General features: G+C 41.8%; 1 protein-coding gene across 1 annotated transcript in view; it reads left to right on the top strand.

Moving 5' to 3' along the window:
• MAP1A (microtubule associated protein 1A) overlaps window positions 1–22,422 on the top strand; it is a 769,586-nt gene that overhangs the window by 180,970 nt on the left and 566,194 nt on the right. Inside the window, exon 2 of the mRNA XM_086958200.1 lies at window positions 6,053–6,154. Coding sequence (XP_086814326.1) covers window positions 6,053–6,154 — 102 coding nt within the window. The remainder of the gene's footprint in view (window positions 1–6,052; window positions 6,155–22,422) is intronic.

Here is a 22,422-nt window from a genome sequence, read left to right as displayed (position 1 = left end):
CCCACCCTCATGTCATATTGGGCTACGAAAGGTGTCTCTCTTGTACAACATCTGTATAGTGACTCTGGGGAACCCCTACCTTTTTCTACCCTAGCGCTCAAACACTCTCTAACTAATCTAGACTTCTATACCTTTCTTAAAATCAAGGTTGCCATCTCAAAAACTCGTCTTCACCCCTCCTCCCCTACCATTTCGCTATTCTGTATTTGGCTCAAAGCTGGTCATGTTGCCTCCCACATATATAAGTTTCTATCTTCTACTTCGCTTCCTGACCAGACAGTTGCACAACAAAAATGGATGCGTCATTTCGATCACAATATCACGGATCATTTATCATCTGAAGCTTGGCAATCCATCAGCAAATTTGCGCTTCGTAACAAAATAGCTCCTTCCCTAATACAGTCCAAGTTTTTCTCGATTAACTTACTCCACTGGACACCTGTACGTCTTCACTCTCTCAACCTTAAAGAAGATGATCTCTGTTGGAGTTGTGGCATGGAGGCGGGGGATTTCCCTCATATGTTCTATAATTGTTCCTTACTTAAACCTTTCTGGGCCCTTATTCAGCAACATTTATCTCTTATTTTTGACATTCAGCTCCAGCTCTCTTTCCCTCTAGTTCTATTAGGTCCCTGGGCTGCCCCTACGCCCCTTCCCCTTGATTTGTTGCAATTACAGCTGTTAGATCTTCTTTTATCTATTGCGGTCAAGGTTATCCTTATGGATTGGAAATCTTTCTCGTCAGTCTCTTACCATACGTGGTGGGCATGGGTTTCCTTCTTACGTAGTGCTCACACCTCAGTAGATCTAGCACACCTATCGCCCTCCATTTCGAGTGGGGTTTGGGAATCCCTGGATAAATACATGGAACTCTCCTCGCAAGGTGTAGTCCCTCGTTTTCCTGTTGATTTGTCTACGTAATGTTTGGTCTGCTAGTTACGTTGCATTGGGCTATTCATGTGGGATTCCTTCTCTCTTTCTCCCTCTTTCCTGTCCTCTCGTCCCGCTTCTTTCTTTCTACTGCTATTTTTTCCTATCTTTACTTCCTTCCTCCTTTTGCTCTTGTTTCTTCCCCTTCCCCTTCCCTCATCTCAGTGGCTGATATCTTCCATGTTCTACACGATATACCCATTATTGACTTATATTGGTAACTCCGCATTGATTCCCCTCTTTCTAATTTTATTTACATATAATTGAGTTGCTGATCGAATGATATTCATGTTTGTTTTTTCACGTTCTACTCATATTGGAATGTATCACCTCTTTGTATTTTGACTGCTATTATTTGGATCCTTATTTCTTTTAATAAAATCTTGTTGAACTAAAAAAAAAAGAAGCATTGTCTGGACATTGATTTATTGTTATTTCTGTGAGGAGCTGAGGTTTGATTTTCCAGCCCACGTCACCTTCTTGAGTCAGCCTAGATTACTTTTCCTCATTACCCCGATATTCGAGCACTAAAAACGGTGCTTGGTCTCCAGTAAGAGGGGCTCTGGGGCAGCAAAGTAGAAAGACTTTGATTAACACAACTGGGGCCTAGTAATTACCAATTGCACCTGAACAACCGGAATCAGATTGATCAAATACAACAGAAAGGGTTTTTTGATATTGCACTCTCTAACAGATGCATTAAGAACAGGTTGGCAAGACAGGTAAGTTAAATGGGAAGGTATTTTACAATGTGGACTCCGATAACTTCAATAGGAAGTAATTTTAATTTATGAACTCTCTGACACATACTGTAAGAAGGGCTATTACATTGTGAACTCTAGGACAAGCCCAGAGGAAGGGACTTTTTTATTGTGAACTCTGACAAAAGCATGAGAAAGTGGTTATACATGGTGAACTCTCTGGCAAACTCACAAGGAAATGGTTTTACATTGTCAGCTCTAGACCAAATGCCAACGTTTTCCCCTGTCTGACACATACAATGGGAAGGATATTTACATTATGAAGGCTCTGACAAATGCAATAGGAGAGTTTAATATATATGTTCCTTCTTGGGATGGTGCCAGAAAAGGCCAGAACAAAATAATACTGGATAGAGATTTAAGCTAACTGCAAATGTATACTTTGATTCTTCCTAAAATGTTTGATAGTTCTCTTTAGGCAGCAACCATATGATCATGTTTTTATATTTTCATGTTAAAGCAAACCACCTTGCTTTATTGATTATTACATTTGTTGACAAAGGCATAAGGTCTCTTACTTTACATTTGGAATGGGTGACAAAGCCTGTAGGCTTAACTTTTTTGATTGTGAAACGCCTCATGTTTTCCAATGAAGCTATAAAGAAGCAGTCTGCTTTTTTAAAATTAAACACCTCTTGATATGCAAATTGCTGCATGGCACCTCAGAGCTAACAGGTGCAGACAACATTTACAGGGTTAGTTGCCCCCATGATATTTCTGTAGGTTATGTGATTTACCTTCTGTTTAGTCTGCGAGGCCCTTGATAGCAGATTCTTATGTGTAATTTCACCTGAAATCTTATAAGTATTTGCTGTTTTGAGTATAGTAATTGTATGTGTGAACTCTCAGACTAACGCATGGGGAAAGATAGCTACCATGGATAAAATGCACTCTTTGGCGAACATGATAGGCAGGGCCATTACATTGTTTAACATTAAGAGACCTAGATAAACATATTTTTAATCCAGGTACTGCCAGAGGGAAATGAATTTCATAGTGAACATTTGCAATTATATGTTTAATATTTTGTTGTGTGTGGATTAAGTAATGTTTCTTTTTTTAAAGTAAAAACTCTAGGCTTTGATTAATTAAGAATAAGTGTACCCTCTGTGGAGTTCTCTAAAGTTTATTTAAACCCTTTCATTTTTTGTTTTATTCCCTTGCTCTTATTTTTTCCTAACTACGCTGTTGATATTCAACGCTTGATATAACAAAGGAGCAGCAACTCCAACTTTCCCCTAGAAACTTCGGGAATTTCTTTCTTTAGTTGCATGTTTGATGAGCAATAACATTTTGAAGTTGAATGCTGATAAAATGGAAGTATTGACTCTAGTGAAACATCTTTAGATCTGCGCCTGTATTTGGTAGTCACTGGCAATTGGCCCACTCCTGGGTACAAAAATGAACAATTTTGGTGATACTATCAGTGCTGATCTTGCATTAACCCTGCATGTCTACAAGATCTTTAATACATGGTACTCCATTTTGAAGAGCTTAAGGAACATTTTTCCTCACATCTGAGTTAAAGCGAGAAGATTGGTGACGCAGGCAGCTACCTCATACTGTTTGGTTTATAGGACTTTACTCTAGTTGATCTCCAAAGAGACCTTGGTGCCTTATACAATTATTGAGCTTCTACTTTTTAAAATTATTATTGCAAGAACTGGGATTCCTGTTTGGCTATGCACCATGGCCAGGCAGGAACAGCCACTCTAGTCAGACTAAGCCAGATACACACTAAAAGATAACATGTGCTTACCCTCTGGTAGCTTGGCACAGAGCAATCAGGCTTATCTGAAGAGGCAGTGTGTAAAGTATGTGTGCAACACACACACACAGTAACACAATGAATACACCACAAAAAGACTCCACACAGGTTTAGAAAAACAGGCAATATTTATCAGAGTAAAACGAGACCAATATGATGAAAATCCAATCAATAGAATTTGAGAAATGAATCTTAACAGATTAAAGGCAAAAAGAGCGCTTAGAAGTCACTTGCAGTCAAAAGGTTCCTTGAGATAGCGAGGGACTGGTGCAAATCCAAAGTTCAGGTCAACCGCAATGGAGGGCAGGCTGCCTACGGGACCCACGCATGGCCCGATGAGAAAGTACCTTGGATGGAGCAAAGTGTTGATGCTGAGGGCACGATATGTCGATCTTTTCCATGCAGTCGGGTTACTGTGTCATCGTTTAGCTTCGCTGGGGTTAAGGTAATGCATCGTCATCGGGCTGCACAGGCTGTAAAACCGCTGTCGGTGAACAGTCTTCGAGTCAGCGTCAAAGGGCGATGTGTAGGTTCCGATCGGCACCAAGGTGACCATGCGTTAGTTTTGTAGCGAATCAGCTGCGGAACCCACCTCTGACGCCCGGAACTTAGAGAAGGCACCTCAGGCAGGATAGGACTCACAGAAGGCAGAGTCCAGCAGCACCTGCAGATTTGCAGGAAGTCTTTTGTGTCCCTGAGACTTCAGAAAACAGGAGGCAAGCCAGCAAGCCTTTGGAGATCACTTGGAGGGAAGGCAGAGTCCAGCTCTCCTTCAGCAGAGTCTGGCATCAACAGGCAGCAGGGTAACATGCAGAAAAATAGTCCTTCCAGAAAAGCAGTCCAGTTGAGTCTTTTAAGAAGCTCAGCGGTCCTTCTGACAGAGGTTCAGCTCATGATTCAGAAGTGTAAAATTTCGGGGGGGTCAGAGAACCAGTACATATAGCCAAAAGTGCCTTTGATGTAAGAGGTGACTTCAAAGCCGCTCTCTTAAGTGCACAAGGATCCCTTTCAAGCTAGTCCTGGTTGCCAGGCCATATGTGGGGGTGGAGGGTAAATCAGTGCTTATGTGTGGACAGGACCCTACCTATTAAAGTGTAGGTGTCAGAATCTCCTATTCCTCCCTACCCAGGAAGACCCATCAGAATGCAGATGAGTTCTCAGAATGCAGATGAACCTCCCCATCCTGTGTTTGTGGCTGTCTAGAGGGAATGCACACATTGTAGGTGTCACCCAACCCAGATGTGTATTGGAGCCGTGGTAAAATGCTCAGAGGTCTAAGGCCAACAAAAACAATCAGCAAAAGAAAAAGGCAAAACGTCAAGGGGAAGACCACCCTAAAATGTCACGTCTAACAATCATGGAAAAATCTAAAAGTATTGTCTTGAGCAAGTCACAACGGGAGAAATATGACTTCATCTTGTATTTGGGTGAAGAGAAATTAAAACTAGTATCCACTTATAAATACTTACGATTCATAATATCACAACATTTGTACCCCTCATCTCAATTCCAGTATCTTGAAATCAAAGGCCTCTCTTCTTCTGTCTCCTCACAATGTATCTTGTCCTTGGTAAAAACATTTTAATCACACATTAACTGGAAGGAATGCTAACATTCTTCCAACAATCTTGCACAGCACTGAATATGTACCATATAAGAATTTCGCTTTTCTTAATAGGGTGAATGGAAAAACGTTAAAAACTCTATTAGCTATTCAAAAAAGTCTTCCCATCCGAACTTGTTGCTTTTGTGTTACATATTTTGGGGCTAAAATCTGGTTCTTATATATCTACTTTATCGGTTGACTCTTTCTCAGAATTAATTAAAAGTGTAACAGGAAATATGTATTACATGGAAGTTATTCACTATTGTAGTTATGAAGTCCACCAAGGGACTGTCTGCTTAAAAGTGAAACAGAAAATGATGCAGTCATATCTACTATTACTTAACAACCGTATGCTATGTAGTTAGATTTTAAATATAGGAAGTAATGGCCTGTATCTGAATTCCAATTTATCAAAATAGAGGTCAGAATTTGATTTGCTCATTATATAAATGAACTCCACATGATCTGACAGATGTTTTCTTTCTTTGTCTAGCCCTTTGTTTCTTGCCAAGAAAGTACATTTTGAATAAAAACCCGGTTCTAATCAAGGTTTGAGCATTGTATTGTAATCCCTTGACCATGATGTACATTGTGGGATTTAGCCGCTTTCATTACGTCTTTGATCATTATTTTAACTACGTTTCTTATTTTAACTTGACTTGCTTGTATTGGTTTTTTTGTTCATATTATTTTGACTTGTATCAAATCAAATACATTTGATGATAATTCTGTTCATTGCAATTCAGTACCTCCAATGTTTTTTTACATCTTACGTTTTGACTAGATCGTTTCAGATCAATGTATCTCTATGAAAACCGGTTAGCTCTCTCTCTGGTTTTGTTGTAATACTCAATTATTTTAAAGTTTAATAGTTTGATGTGGAACAAAATGTCACTCTTAGAATAAAGATGATCATTTTGAATTCACTGTGCTCACATCATGGATATTCAATGAGAAGACAATCAACATATTTTCTGTATCCTGTAGGTATTCGCTCGTGGAACATTGATCTCACTTCCTGTGACCTGAATCAGCAGCTCAGGCTTTTTGTGACGCGCCATCTCGCGCACTTCTCAACAGATGTTAAAGGTGAGCTTTGCTGACGCGTTTTTCTAAAGTCACTAATTCTTTTCTTCTACTTCTTGCCTCTGTTTGCAAGATATAAGTTACTTATGCATGATTTTACACATCGTGATTTCGATCTAACAACAGAAAGACGGACTGACTTTGTAATAATAGAGCTGCCAATGAAACACCTTTTAAGTGGATCCCACTGTGACAAGGGCGAATGTAATTTCACTAAGACTTCTGGGGAAGTGTTTGTGATAATAACTGGCATCAGATGACCTTTAACACCTACCATGGCACGTTTCAGCATTTTGTAAACACAAGACTCTAGAATGAAAAGTGCTTAATTACATCTGCAGCAGCTGTACCTGGGGAAGTGATGCTCTATTCCCATCACAAACCAGGCATATACAATTTCCACACCAAATGCTTTGCAAATGAATTGCAATTTGTGATTTGAACTATGTACTAATTGGTCACATCGTTAAGTCTACATTTGCAGGGGGTTGCAAAACAACATGCCTGAAGAATATTAATAGGCCCCTCCAGTGACTGGCTGTGAATGCAGGAATTGAGGCCTTGCAAGCAACAGCACACCTCTGTCTCTGCATTTGCATTCGTAAGTGGGAACCATTTTTTAAAGCAGCACATGCCTATCACCAGTGCTGCTTCAAAAAATATAAATTTCCCCTTTTTTTTCCCACTGCCTCTCTGAGGTATTGGCGTGGGAGCTGCCTAGGGATCCGAAATTGGCACTATTGCATGTTATGGAGGGGGTCGGGTGGAATCGCTACAAACGTCACTTGTTGCTGCATGGTCTCACCCTGGCTAAACGTGATATTGCTCGAGCCAGGAAGGCACCCTTGGCTCTGTTCCTGGCTGCTTGGAAGAACGACATGGACTTTTGTATGGGACTCGAACAGCCCATCTTCCTGGCCAGGGGGTGCCCCCGTAAACACTTTCGAATTTGGAAATAGTGGGCTAACTATAGGGGGCTGGACTTGGACCCCCCTCCGGAGAGTGATTTCCCTCTGGCACTTTAACTGTAGGGGTCGGTGGAGTACATCGGCAGTGCTCTGATGGAACTGGTGTGTATTCAATGTGTATACTACTGCTTATTAGGGGTCTAGAGTACGGCAGCAGCGCAACCTGGGGGTGGGGGGCGGGGGGGTTGCGGTGGGGAGTGTTTTGGTTTTTAAAAACTGTCTGACGATGCTATATTTGCTTTATTGATGTATGCATTAGACTCCGGAGCTCGGGGCTTTGCATCTCTATTTGTGCAGACTAATAAAATCTGTTTGAAAATATATATATATATATATATTTCCCGTTTTGGAACACCTTGTGGGGAGCAGGCATTGCCTTCTCCCCCTGAATGCCATGAACTCTAAAGGGGAAGATGTCCCATGGGGACAGGTACACATTGTGGGGAACAGGCATTTCCTTTGCCACCTGGGGCTGCTGGCATGATTCCTACAGGGGAAGATGCCCCATGGAGCCAGTTCCCATTGTGTGAACCACACACCACCCCTGTGGCGTAGCTAGACCTACTGCCACACGGGGCGGACCCAAAGTTTGCCACACGGTGCATGTAGGAGCAAAAACAGTGCCGCCCGGGGTGGACCGCCCCTCCCCATCCTGCCCTAGCTTTGCCACTGTACCACCCTCTGTTATGTTGTGTAGTTCCTGTATAACCTATACAGGATCTGTGGGTTTGGATAACATAAACTGTGGGTTTGGCAGACTGGTTACGAGCACCCCTGCTGGATATGTTAACCTGTTTGCATAAGCTAGCTCACAGTGCCGCTAGAATCTCCTCTTATCAGGGAGAGAATAGTTTCTGGCAACCTCAGAACATGACAACCCTGATCCCCCAGGATTGTGGAAACAATATACTACTTTTCGCCCAGTCACTCGTGCTCACTTAGTTTGTCTCTGAGATACAAAGAATAAACAGTCTGGGCATTTCAATAAGGATTTATTGAACGGTTGTTATTCTAGTGTAAAATAGATGTGCTGTAACAACCATTAGACAGTAGCAGAGATATATGATTAGCAGTACTACGAAAGTAAAGCGATGGTACAGTTCTACCATTTTGCAGTAATTATGAATATATACAAGCACATAAAACACATGATAAGAAAGTGCGTACTCCTACTATGCCTCCCTAACTAGATGTACCTAAATGTACCTAGCATCTGTGTAGGTGTTATGCCAAGAATCCCTCTAAGGTCTAGTCAACCCCATTACCTGAGAAAGGAGAGAATATAGGGCCCCGTCCTGGTCTTGAGTTTGACACCCCGCGAGGGATGTTAGACCACTGCGAGCTGGAGTGTCTGCATGCAGGAACCTCAGCGTCTTTGGTCAGTGGGTCAGCAGGGAAGTCACGGTCTCCTCTGTCTCACTAAGCAAGACATGATGTATATATACCCACAGGTCTCCCAGGGAGTCCTACCTTGCTGTGTGACTGTGTCGGTCTAAAGGATGATGTTGGGCTTGAACTTTATACATAGATATTATACAGGAGATGTTCGCCCTGCTGTCAGTCCTGCTGTGCTTCCAAGAAGTCTCATGCATAATGTATGAGTTTCAAACTAGGGAAAAACCCACGTTCTGAATGCAGTGTTGTATCTAGGTACAAGGTCAGTCCTTAAGAACTGTTATGTATGTAATGTAGGGAACGATATAAGTGAAAAGTTGCAGTGTTACCTGCGCCTATGTAGGGTACCTATATGGAATATAACAGTTAAAGTTTCTGTCTGATCAATGGTTTGTGAACATAATTGTGTTCACAGGCCATTGATACGCACCTCTCCAAGGGCCAGATGTAGGTAAGTAACATTTACCGAATCTTAATTACCGAAAATTACCGAATTTTACCGATTCGGTAATTAAGATTCGGTAAATATGAGGGGTTGGTATGTAGGGAATCCAGATGTTCCCTTTTACCGAATCGGTAAAATTCGGTATTTACCGATTCGGTAAATACCGAATCGGTAAAGCCTATTGATTCCTATGGGCTTCAAAGCCCATAGGAATCAATAGGCTTTACCGATTCGGTATTTACCGAATCGGTAAATACCGAATTTCACAAGGGTGCAGGGGGTGTCACTTTGACACCCCCTGGCACCCCCTAAACAGGATTGGGTGCCATGTGGCAGGCATACAAGCCCTAGGGGCAGGTCTGCCTGCCACATGGCATAGGTGTGCATGCACACATGTGCATGCACACCGGAATCGGTATTTTACCATGAGGTTGGATTTCATGGTAAAATACCGATTCGTTAAGCCCTTTGGGACTCAGAAGAGTCCCACCTACATATCAATTTTACCGAATCGGTAAAAATACCGATTCGGTATTTTACAGAATCGGTAAATTTACCGATTCTGTAAAATACAGGGCCCTACATCTCAAATTGCATTTACCGGTCGGTCACGGCCGAATTCGGCCGTTACCGACCGGTAAATGCCTACCTACATCTGGCCCCAAATCACAATGTGGAGTGAGAGCAGAATTGTAAATACCCTTTAAGAGCCAGAAATACTTGTTTGAGTCTTAAGAGGACTTTTATAGTAAAAATATACTTTATGGTTGCAAACTCTGTGGTTATTTGGATTGCATGCTTTGTAAGTTTGTACATCAGGCCCTAAATCTGCTGTGCTAAGGGTAACACCCCTTATTAACAAATCACAAATTCCCATATACAGGCACAAAGGTTAAAGTTTCAAGTCACACAAAATTGCAGCACAAACAACATGGAATCACTGTTAGCAAATTGCAATGATTTGTAGTGAGCAATGGCTGGTCCATCCCTATATTATGACCTGTTTGACCACTCCTGACAATCGGAAACAAAGCCAGAGGTAAACACCAACAGAGTCACTCAGGAGACAGTGTAAAGTCATAAATAAGTATTGCAAGATAATGGTAATTTAAAACATGGCTAAGCACACATGAGAAGCTGCGTGACAACAGGGAAATAGAGACTTTAAGGTCATTTCTCCTTATTTCACAGTAACAAGCTCCCATAAGGACCAGACAGAAGGCTAATCTTGTAGTAACAAGGTCCAATATTGGTGCTGAATCCATAATAGCATACTATTTATTTTAATGCTAATATTCCAGCAAATGTGCTACTAAAAGAAACATGTCGAGGATATTCTTGCTAATTGTTTTACTATTTGTTACTGTATCACCCATTATGTTGATGAATTGTGTAATAGTGATGTAAGAAGCAACAGCAGTTATTAACATGGCTTAAGCATGCAAATAAGGTCTGATTACAATGGATAATTAATTGCATTGAAGAAGTTAAGCATATGAATATTAGAATGGGCATATAAGTCACAACTATCCGATGACAAATAGATGTATTCAGTTGGTGTTTCAGCTTATAGATGTAACCTTTGAAGTACAATCTCTGAGGCATACATTTGGAATACCTATTAGGTGCATACTTCAGAATATGTTTTATTTTTTAGATCCATATAACAGAATCATTCAAGCATTGCAGTCATCACATTCCTGTTAAGCAGACCTTCGTGGCATAAGACTGAATACTAGGACCCTTTTAAATGAACTACTCTGTTAGTTGAAGCACTTTGTCCTTGCAGTAAAAGGGTAGAAGAGAAATGGAAAGGGGTAATTTGATTTTTTTTATTCATTCCTTAACTTGATTGGCAATGTGTACATAGGTCAGAACAGTTCCAAGCTGGTCAGAGAGAAACACAGATGAAACCACAAGAGAGGAGCATGGGCTATCCTGCTCTGTGCCCTTCGAAGTTTAGAGCCATCACTGAGGGAAAGCACTGATTCATCCTGGTGCCAGATGAAACTCTGAAGCTCACTGAGGCCAATGGGCTGGGTTTCTGGCAGCAGTTTGAAGCTTTGTGGAAGGGAGAGCAGAGTGTGATTGGACAGAGAGTACTGCTAGAAAAGGCAGGCCCTATTGATGGGCACGTGACAGCATGGAAGAGCCCAGAAACCTATAATTTGAGCTGGTTTGTTTTTTATTAGGATTGAATGATACAACTATACAAGGGGTCGGGATGAATGTTCCCACAACTCAGGCACCCTTGTACTATGGTGCAAGGGTTTGAGAAAAGGGGAGTGTGTACACCGTGAAAAGTCAAATGTTGTGTTTTTTGGGATGTATGACGTTACAACGCATACTTTTACCACGCATACCATTACAACGCGGTATTTACAACGCATACCGTTACAACGCATAGCGCTTAGAGGTGCTGGATAGTGGTAAGTATAATTTTATATTCCAACTCCAGTCCCCGTGGACACTAGGGAAGTTGTTGGATATAAAATTATACTTATTCCCTATCCTAGAGCGCCCCCCAGTGCAATGCGTTGTAATGGTATGCGTGGTAATGCCTGCGTTGTAGTGGTAGTGCGTGGTAAAAACTTCGTTGTAAACGTTGTATACCTGTTTTTTGGGATGAATATCCGTTCTTTCAGATTTTCTTATAGAAGACACGACTACTTCGAGTTGCAGTATGACATCTTTATTGTTGTGTTGTGAGACATAGACAGCCGACACGTGTTTCGCCCCCTAATGGCGAGTTGCGCCTGGGCTTTCTCAAGGCTGTGGAGAAAGATAGATGAATCGATCCAAATGGAAGATTTGTGCAGAGAATTAATTACCCTGACTTTTACAAAATACACAAGTTAATCTTGCCAATTGAACAGAAACAGTAAGAACATATTGGCCTATCTTCTACTAAAAGACAGAAGTTTAAATACATTAATATTTTGTTTCATCTTGCACTTTATATATTCTCTCATATAACATGCATGTTTCTTAAATATGTTTTGATGTGACAATATGCACATATTGTGTATACTACTATGGTGGCAAATAGTAGGCTATAAAAAATCTGTATTTCTTGTCAGATCTTACAGAACAATATTGTTCTGCGAGTATTGAAACTCTTGTTTTTGGAATTTTGACAATATGGAAACAATTGCATTATCCGCCGCATTTGTGTAAATAGGTATGGCCTTTGCATGTCGTTTTTCATGTTTTTGCTTATTGTTTTATTCTATGCTATTACTTTTGCTTGGGACCTTTGCCCAGTTTTCTTTCAGTGCCGCCAGAGGACACTTAGTGCTCAGTCGATCTGTGGCACTTGTGAATGCACACACTGCTGGACTTTCTCTAAATCACTTCCCTTCAGGTCCCATTCACTCCTTCATTCTCTGCACAAATCTTCCATTTGGATCTATTCAAGATTATACGCTAATCTGTAACTATAACCACGCTCGCTGTGGTATGTCACACTTTTTCCCCCACGAACTATACAATGTACATCCATAAGTGAGCCTTACTGCAAATATAGTGAAAATATAGTGAAAATATTGGGCTCCCAATGCCTTCCTCCATCGAAAATACACCAACCACTTTTTCACTCTAGGTGGTCTCCCTTCCTTTCTTGGGGTCAAATGCAATCTCTTAGTGCTTAAAATAATTCATCTATCTTTCTCCACAGCCTTGAGAAAGCCCCGGCGCAACTCGCCATTAGGGGGCGAAACACGTGTCGGCTGTCTATGTCTCACAACACAACAATAAAGATGTCATACTGCAACTCGAAGTAGTCGTGTCTTCTATAAGAAAATCTGAAAGAACGGATATTCATCCCAAAAAGCACAATATTTGACTTTTCACGGAGTACACACTCCCCTTTTCTCAAACTCGCTTATCCTCAAGAGGTCCAGAGCTTTGAGTGTGTCTCCATTTACCGATAAAACCAGCATATTAAGCGTTGTTTAGCCTTGGAATCCTTGGACCTTCCCTGCCTTATTAATAACTATGGTGCAAGGGTGCCTGCGTTGGCGTTAGACAGCTGTAATTAGCGCCAGCACAGGGGGAAACGTAGGGCTGCACCATATTCTTGTAAATACGATGCAGCCCTGCGTTTCAAAAGTGGCGGAGCGCAGCATTTAGCCAAGAAGGCTAACGCTGCGCTCCTCACTTTTCTTGTAAATATGCCCCATAATCTATAGTTTAGCACAATTCAGTCTGAACCATTTAAACGTACAGACAGAATTCATCAGCAATTTGTGTGAATTTTTTGAAAGTTTGTCTAACGTTTGTATGGCTCTTGCTTAAATGGAACTGTCTACAACAGTCCTAAAATAATCTGTATTTTGGCATGGTTGTCTAGAAGATTTGAGGTACAAATATGATATTTAAGATGCATTTGTTACTTTTTAAATTACACTCTCCACATTACATATTTACGTAAGCAACACTGGTGAGGGCGCGGTAAGTCACTGAATGAGTTTAAAGGGCTGAAGACAATTCAAGATGCAGAAGGCAAATTAAGAACTGTCACAGCTACTACTGCTGCACACAAAAACACCTACTTCTGTGAAGGAGTAATTAAAAGTTACCATTTTTTTTAGAGACAAACGCAGCATAAGCAGAAGGGCTTTTCAATGCCAAAATATGACAAATACAGATGTACGTTGACTAAATAATTTACTGTGATCTAGTCTGTATGTGAAAATGCAAAACCGAAATACAGGACAATTCTCCCATGTTTCCACTGAACAGCATTACTTATTAAGATGCACTGTATCTAACTGCACACTTGCAGGCCCGGCTCGTGCAGGGCATTATACGGGGCAGTGACGTCAGGCAGGGGAGTGTCAGGGTGGGGGGTTGTAAAATGCGGGATATGGACCATTACAGGTAAGTACAGAAAAAAAAAAAAAAGAATTTCGCGGCCCACACTGCATCGCCAAATGGGATGCAGCGTGGGCAATGAAATTCGTTTTATTTATTTTTTTCGGTACTTACCTGTAATGGTCCATATCCGGCATTTTACAACCCCCCACCCTGACCCTCCCCTGCCTGACGTCACCGCCCCGGTATAACGCCCTGCACGGGCCGGACCTGCACACTTGGCTTATTTAGAGTTGGGTGAACAAGGAATTCTTCCACAAACGTGGCAGAGTACCATGTCTACCAAACTAGTGTCCCGCCTCTCTGTTATGAGTGGTAGAATGGCTATGTTTCTGCTAGAGGACCTCCGTTGCTCGAACCATTGATTGTTGGCCAAATTGATATTGAGCTATTGTGTCAATAGACGTCACACTCTCCATTGTATTTAGGATGGACCTTCCGATACCTGGAGGTCCCAAGCAAGAAAAAATGAAAATGACCTCTCATACTGGAAGAAAATCCCAGGGCGCCAAGGCCATTTGTTTTTGTTTTTCAAGAACGAACTCCTGCTTTGACAGTTGGTGTTTGAAAGTGCAACCGCCGTAAACATGGTGGCAACTCAGCAAATGTCCAGTGCTTTCAGAGCAGCTGCCCTGGCCGTGATAATGTGAAGCTAATAATATTGACAGAAATAAAACAGTGAAACTTTAGTTTGGCGTTATATTTAGATGTGTGTTACCTGAAGTGTCTGACTTCTTTTAAAAACCTATGTATGGTAAGTTGTAGAGTTAAGTAAACAAGGGGAGACAAAAAGACATATTCAAGCCACATATATTGAGGTGAACAGGCTTTTGTCAATAAAATGAATGACAATATTCTACAAATCAAAAAGAGCAATGGAGGAATAAGGATTGGATGCAGTCAAACGGGGTGGGGGGGGGGGGGAGTCAACAATGTATATGATGGCTAAAAAGATGACAGTGGCCCTCATCCCCTCAATGGTTTTCAGTTTCTTCAGGTATTAAATTCAAGTCTACAATTTATGATATTCACAGTTCGCAGCAGGTGATAAAAGACTTCATATAATTCAGTCAATAAATCATTCCAATTGGATTGCTACTTGTTTTAATCACCACACAACACTTATATACTCTTCTTAAGTTTTCATCACAGGAGAACAACCCGTCCCTCTCAGTGCCAGGCACCTTTCCATCAAAACCCCTTTTCCAACCGCCAACCACCACAACATCGTAAATAGAACTCCATGACCTCACACAATGACCTACACAGCACTCTCAGATGTACCTGAAAAGCTAGACTGCTCAAAACCACAATATAACACATCCCCACTCTTTCAAATAATGGAAAAACAAGGAGAAAGAAAATAACACATAAGAATAAAAAACCTTTGAACAATAAACAGAATAAGGTACACCAAGTTGGCGGTCTGATTCCAAGAGGAGAGCGTAACCCAGTGTTCTGATTAATATGTATATCACAAAGGAGGATGAGGAGATTGATGGTCCAGTAGGCACTCTCCCCAAATGAACCGAAATCAAATCACAGTATACTGTTGCAAAAAGATTCAGCCCCAGCAATATTATTCCTAACTGAATGCAGGTACCCTGAGAACATGTGCCTTTAAGAATAGTTGCCCTCACTCTCCCAAAGGTGGCATGCTTTATCATTGGGCTGTGCTCCTGGCCAGGCTGCCACTGCAATGCCTGGTGGGTTCTACCAGAGGGCACTTTACCAGAGATCTTTTAATAAATTTGTCGGATGAGCATAGTAGGACAGGGAATGTTGTGTCACACATCGTGAGAAGATTGATGAAAGTGTGTAGATAAAATCAGCTGTAAACCGGATGTCTTAAAATATTTTAATGTGATCTTTCTGGTTGATGGCGAGCTTACAAAGTGGCCGAGAAACTGGGGAAATAATGGCCCCTAGATGTTTTTTTCTTTGAAACTAACGATTGTCTCAGGCAGCAGCACATGCGTGCTGTCTCAGGCAAGACCTGAAAAGCATGTGTGCCAATCAGAGAACAGTCTGTTATTTAGAGTAGTGCTTTCATTCAGGGATTATGCCTGTCAGACAAGGGTGTAGCTATCAGTAGCGCAACAGTTGTAGTGACACTGGGACTGGAGGTGTGAGGGACCCTCTGCTCCCTCATTGTAACTTTATTTCACTACCTAAGTGGAGATCTGAAGGGCTACTTTCCGTGCTTCGTTAGAGTACATGTTACCCTTGCTACACCTCTGCATTCAGAGAGGGGTCTAGCATTTAGAATAGTCTTCCATTTAGAGATCTCTCTACCATTCAAAGTGTAAACTGCCATACCAACGATATGCCATTTAGACCAGAAAGCGTTTTGCAATCAGAGATAAGAATACTATACAAGGCCCGAATTACAAAACCTTTTTCAATGAGTACATGCCCCTTGGTCATAAATTCAGGAATTAGTCACCCTGAAAAATCTTTGTAAACAGGGCCCTCATGGAGCAGCTTGTTATTGAAAGGATAGTTTGTCATTTAGACTTTTTGCTACTCAAATATACCTTCCAATCATCAAGTGATGGTGAAAACAGCCTCTCAGAAGGAGAAAAACGTGTCCTTCACATGCACAAATTCACCAAATGTCTACAGAATTATAGGAATAAGATGTAGCAGTGGTTTGATCTGGTATTGACATGCTACGCGCTCCATTAACACCAGCCTTTCCATGCAATGACTAACGTGGTTAAAGTCTTCAGACTTAAAACAGGTGCCCCTTGATAAGTAAGAACATCACCTGGCTGTTTGATGGAAATCCCGCAAAAGAGGAGGTGATTTAGCCATACGATACTAAAGAAGCCAAAGCTAAATAAATGAGTCCCCGAGTGTCGTCCTCTCGGACTTCTTCAGGGCTACAAATGATATACATAAATACGAATTATATTTACAGTATTTACAAAACATTTACAATAAAACAATTAAAAAAAAAACATTTATACACATATAATAACAACAGACCTCCATTACGCAATTGAATGCATCCGTTTTAGCCTGAGGCAAGTGTGTATTCACATCGCATAAGTAAGATGGTATCACAATTCAATACAGAGACATACTAGTTTTTACATATCCCTGCTGAATTCAAAACATGTTTTTACTGGTAAAGTACAAGTCATTCGTCAAAAGCGCTAAATTGGATTACAAAGTTCCAGGTGTGATGGAGCACCTCTGCAATCAAATTTAGCGCTTTTGAGGAATGACTTGTACTTTACCGGTAAAAACATGTTTTTAATTCAGCAGGGATCAGTAAAAACTAGTATGTCTATGTATTGAATTGTGATACCATCTTACATACGCGATGTGAATTCACACTTGCTTTAAGTTAAAACAGATGCATTCAATTGAGTAATGGAGGTCTGATGTTAATATGTGTGTAGAATTTTTATTTTATTTGTCTTATTGTAAATGTTTTGTAAATACTGTAAATATAATTTGTATTTATGTATATCATTTGTAGCCTTGAAGAAGTCCGAGAGAACGAAACACGTTGGCTACGGTTATATCTAATGTGAAGGAGAATTCACGTATAAAGAGACAGAAATACACCTGCTGAATTGATGTTGTGTTTAACTGTATAGGAGAATGTGTGATATGGATATCACTAAGGACGCGTAAATTGACATGAAACACATAGGGTTTCTTCACTCATTCAACGTTGCTTGATTGTCAGAATTAAACCAATCTTATGATTCGTGTTCTCATCATGTTTTTTTTATTATTCATAATAGTCAAGGATGTTTGTAGGAATTCTTTTCAAACATAAGTAGATAGGTGGCATTACTTCATGCTCGCCCAATGCATTTTGGGTTAGCAGGGTAACCCTTCGTCAGGGGCCTAAAACAAGTGAAAACATACAGGACCTTAGCGATCAGTGAACACACCATAGTCAGTTCAAATAACATAACATATTCTGTCTCTTTATACGTGAATTCTCCTTCACATTAGATAAAACCGTAGCCAACGTGTTTCGTTCTCTCGGACTTCTTCAAGGCTCCAAATGATATACATAGTAGATTAGTGATATCCATATCACAAATTCTCCTATGATTTAAGGCACTGCCAGGCACAGTGTGTCAAGGATTGCGCTTTACGAACTTTTTGAAATTTGATTTCAAATTAAGGAGTGCACGGAGATATCAGCGACTTGGTGTTTAGCTGTATGACAGAATAATATTTGAAGGAAGCATCATTTATGCAATTTTAATACAATTTTTTAAGAAAGGACTGCTGGATCAAATTGTTGTATTCGCTATTGTGGGTTTTTCATCCCAGGAGTCTTAGGGGCATTGAGTCTCAGGTCCTGTGCACCAAAAGACAAATTCATATAATTCCATATTTTTAGATAGGTGCAGTCACGGTTGCCTCAATCCCCGTGAAATAGTCTAAAACAAAAGAGTCCCAATTCAAGTGGCAAATGCCTGTCTGCTTCCAGCTGGTTCTTCAATGTGTTATGTGGCTTAGTGCACCTTCCCCGTTACCTTGGCTTCCTAGTGTGTTCGGTCCTCAGAGGCCAGGCTGATGCGGTCTTATCACCCGAGTAAGCGTGAGTGGTGTGTTTATAGTGCAAAAGTTATTCTTAGTTTCATGTAATGTTCTCGTGGGCCGATAGTGCAGCTGCAATTTGTCAGCTAAGGCTATGTCATCACTGGGCTTTCATCACCAAAAACGCTTGGGTGCTGATGGCGGCTTCAACAGTTGCAACCGAAGCAACTCGGCCAGTGTCACAATTACTTCTGCCCTGAGCAGTTTATTTTTTGTCACTGGGTCCTGCTAAAGAGCCTGCGTCCTCTCACATTTACACGTATAACTTCAGACTCCAGGAGCCATTGACCCCTAAAGAAATGGACCCCGGCAATGTGATTTCATCAGTCAGTGTAAGCCTTCCCCATGTACCCGCCTGTTGCACTGGTTCCCTGCTGTAAGAAAGTCAAATGCCAGGTCCCGGGCCAACCCGTGCAGAAAGAAGCCCTTTGAGCTCTGTGTGCCAGAAGCCTCCTATGACATGAAGATGCTTTCATGGAAAAATGCCATCCTGATAACTATGACATGAGTTGAAGAGAGGCTCTTCTGGCCAGGGCGGCCAGGAACAGGCACCTTATCTTTAAAATTCACAAGCGGTCACTGCAATACCAAAGATCCTGGGAAAAGCCTGCCCGGCTGCAGCATAAAAGCTGATTCCACCGGGCACATTTTCTCCGACACATAAAATGAGCAGCATTATCAAACCGGTTTGGGATGATTGTATCTTAATTCTTTTCATGTAATCCTGTGCGTATTGTATTGCACCAAGTTGTGTGGGACATTTTGGATCAGCAGCATGTTGTATTCCCTTGTGAGCACAATAGACTTTATATATTTAAAAGAAACTAAAATCGTGCCGGGAATATTAATGGTATCAAAGACTGCAGTCCTTTCACAAACACCTTTGACCCAGTTCTAAGAAAAAAGAACATTCCAGCAACGGAGTAATATGTATAGCGATATTACAGAGCCGTGTTTGAACAGTAACACTTAAATATCCGACAAACAGGGTGGAGCGTGTGGAAGCAGGCGGAAGTGACAGCACTGATTTGGCGGTTCATCATTTAGAGAGAGGAGTCCAGTATGATGCCAATGTTTTATGCGTGGTCCAATGGTGTGGGGGGTACTCCGAGCGCTGTGGGCCACTAAGAGTCATCCCAGGTGGAGGGGAGGAGCCCAGGATGAGGACTGCGGTCTTGTCTGAGTTAAGCTTGAGGCTGCTGTCCTTCATCCAGATGGCGACTGCCTTCCTCCCGTCATGGAAGTTGCTGTTTGAGGCTTTGGGTTCGTTTGTGAGCGAGAGAATCCGCTGGGCGTTATCAAAGTGGTAGAAGATGTTATGTTTATGGCTTCTGACGATGGCTGCAAGCGGGGTCATGTAGATGTTGAAGAGGGTAGGGCTCAGGGAGGATCCTGGAGGCACTCCGCAGTTGATCTCTGTCTACTGATTTGAACGGTGGAAGTCTGACTCTCTATAAAATGTAAAATGTAAATGTAAATGTAAATTGATACATGTATAGCGCACTACTCACCCGCACAGATCTCAAGGCGCTTGTACGAATACCGCTGTGGAACCCATCCTGGTTTTCCCTGTGAGGCGTCCACTCCTGGGCACCCCCAAGGTGGAGGCCAGGCATCCTTAGCGTTGTGGGGGCCGTTGTGGAGATTAAGCAAGCTATTGCCCAGAGTTGCAGAGTGGGACTCCATGATTGGAATAGGCACTGAGGCGAGAATTATCAGGTACGTAGAATTTTGAGCCCAAGACCCGCTGAGGCAGGGAATTGAACCCTGGACCTCTGCATCAGGGTCTGCCGCTCTAATCATTGAGCAACACTTCTCCATCTGCGTTCAGCTGGTGAAGAAGGAGCGGATCCATTCAAGGGTTTTGTTGCAGATGACAGCATCCTGGAGTCTTGCGCAGAGGGTGTGGTGGGAGACGGTGTCGAAGGCGGCCGAGAAGTCCAGGAGGATGAGGGCTGCAGTCTTGCCTTGGTCAAGGCGGGTGCGGATGTCATCTGTAACAGCGAGGAGAGGGGTCTGTGGTTGCTTCTGAAGCCCTATTGGGATTGGTCCAGGATGCCGTTTGTTTCAGCAAACTCAGAGAGTTGGTCGATGATGGCTTTCTCAATGACTTTGGCAGGGAAGGGGAGCAGAGAGACAGGTCTGTAGTTCCTGAGGTCCGTCGAGTTGGCAGAAGGTTTTGTCAGTGGGGTTGAACTCTGCATGCTTCCAGTCTTCTGGGAAAGTGGCGGAATTGGTGGTGCAGCAGAGTTCGGGGCCGATGGAGGTGCTGGCTCTGTTAAAGATGTGAGTGCAGGGATCTGAGTGGGATTCAGAATGGATGCTCTTTATGATCCTAAGGGTGTCGTCAGAGGTGAGGGTAGTTCAATTGGTCAAGGTGTACTCTGGGTTTGATCCATTGGGTGCAATGGTTGCGGGTGGGGTAGGGTGGGTGAGTCTTGCGGATGTACAATTGTAACACACCAAACTGTATATATTTAATCACAAGTCATTGTGGGATATGTTATGTTATCATGACTACTAGACAAATGAAAGTATGCATCAATGAACTCCGAAGGACCTTTCAATGCAAATGCACTACAACAAAACTCACTTCAAACTTTCTAGAATTTCACCACTGATCCAGCGTTTTATGGGCCCACATGCTTATCACTGGTCATACGATGGACATTTTTTCTCCAGTTGAGGGACGATGGGAGTTAGCATTGACAACAATCAAATACAATTAACAGTGCAACCCATTTGGCTAAACAATGAGGACCAGGAATCAGTAGTGAGCGTTAAGAAGGTTGTTACAAATTCAAAATCAAGTTCAGATACACAACTCTTAAAACCATGCTATAGAAATACAAAATAGCAACAGGTAGTCCCAACCTATGGAAAAAATTAAGACAAATATAAGGCAAGCAAGCAATTTAGCCACAGCAATACAACAGATCAAAAGCAATATCTGGTGCTCAGAAAAGAGTTGTACGTTTTGTTGACTATGCATGAATGAATCTAGACGACATATGGTAGAGTTCCTGCTAAAGGATAGTTCTAAAGATCTAAAGAGTGTCTAAATCAGATATTTCCATAAAGGAAATTAAACAAGCGAAGGAAAATAAGTAGGGATGGTGTCAGCATTTCAGAAGCTCTGTCAAGAGTTTTGGAACGGGCAGGAAATAAGTGTTAGTCTAAGCCACACTCTGCAAAGAGTCAAAGTAAGCATAGAGGTCTAAACCTCTCAGAGTACAAAGGAGTCTGCTGTAAGGGAACCTGAAAGGATCAGGAAAGCATCTGTCAAGATTGAAAAGGACATCTGAATCTCTACTGGGGTGAACACTAAATTATAACACACAAAGTCTTCTAGGTAACACCTCCTTTGTAAGCATCATCAGGGGTTCATTGTTTCACCCATTTCTCATGTTGCAGACTGCAACATCTGGGGAAAGTCCCACACTGGACATAGAAATGACATCTCCTTCTCATGCTGCAACATTGAGCAATATGACTTTCAGTTGATCCCCTGAATCCTCATGTTCCTTCATAAACGTTTTCTTCTCAGGCTCTCTCCTCTAGCGATAGTCCATAATATATTTATTCTACAACTAATAATGCATGTGAAAGTATATTTTGTGTTATCCTAACCATCCACTAGAAAAACGATCTTTTAATTGGTTCAACCTTATGGACATATGGAATAAGCCTAAATCGCCACCATTGCCAGATCGCGTCCAGAATAAACCAGGTGCAGCTACTGTGTCTCCGGCCAATTGTAGTCGATGAGATATGTGCCTCCTTAATTCCTACTTCAGCGGTTCTGGCAGCATTTTGCTTCAAGCATTCCATGTCCATTCCACCAAAGCTGTCAAACTCAAAGGCAGGTGCTCCATGAGTGAGGGTGGACTCATGAATACACACAAAAAGCTTCCAAAAGGAAAAATATGGGCACTCACAGTGCACAATGTTCATATTTCTGTTTTATTTTCAGTAAACTAACGTGTTTTGGCGAATGCCTTTCTCACAGCTTT

Source organism: Lissotriton vulgaris, chromosome 2_1 (assembly GCF_964263255.1).
Source record: "Lissotriton vulgaris chromosome 2_1, aLisVul1.2, whole genome shotgun sequence".
NCBI lineage: Eukaryota > Metazoa > Chordata > Amphibia > Caudata > Salamandridae > Lissotriton > Lissotriton vulgaris.
The sequence above is the reverse complement of the archived record's forward strand: the minus strand, read 5'-3'. Positions and strand labels throughout refer to the sequence as shown.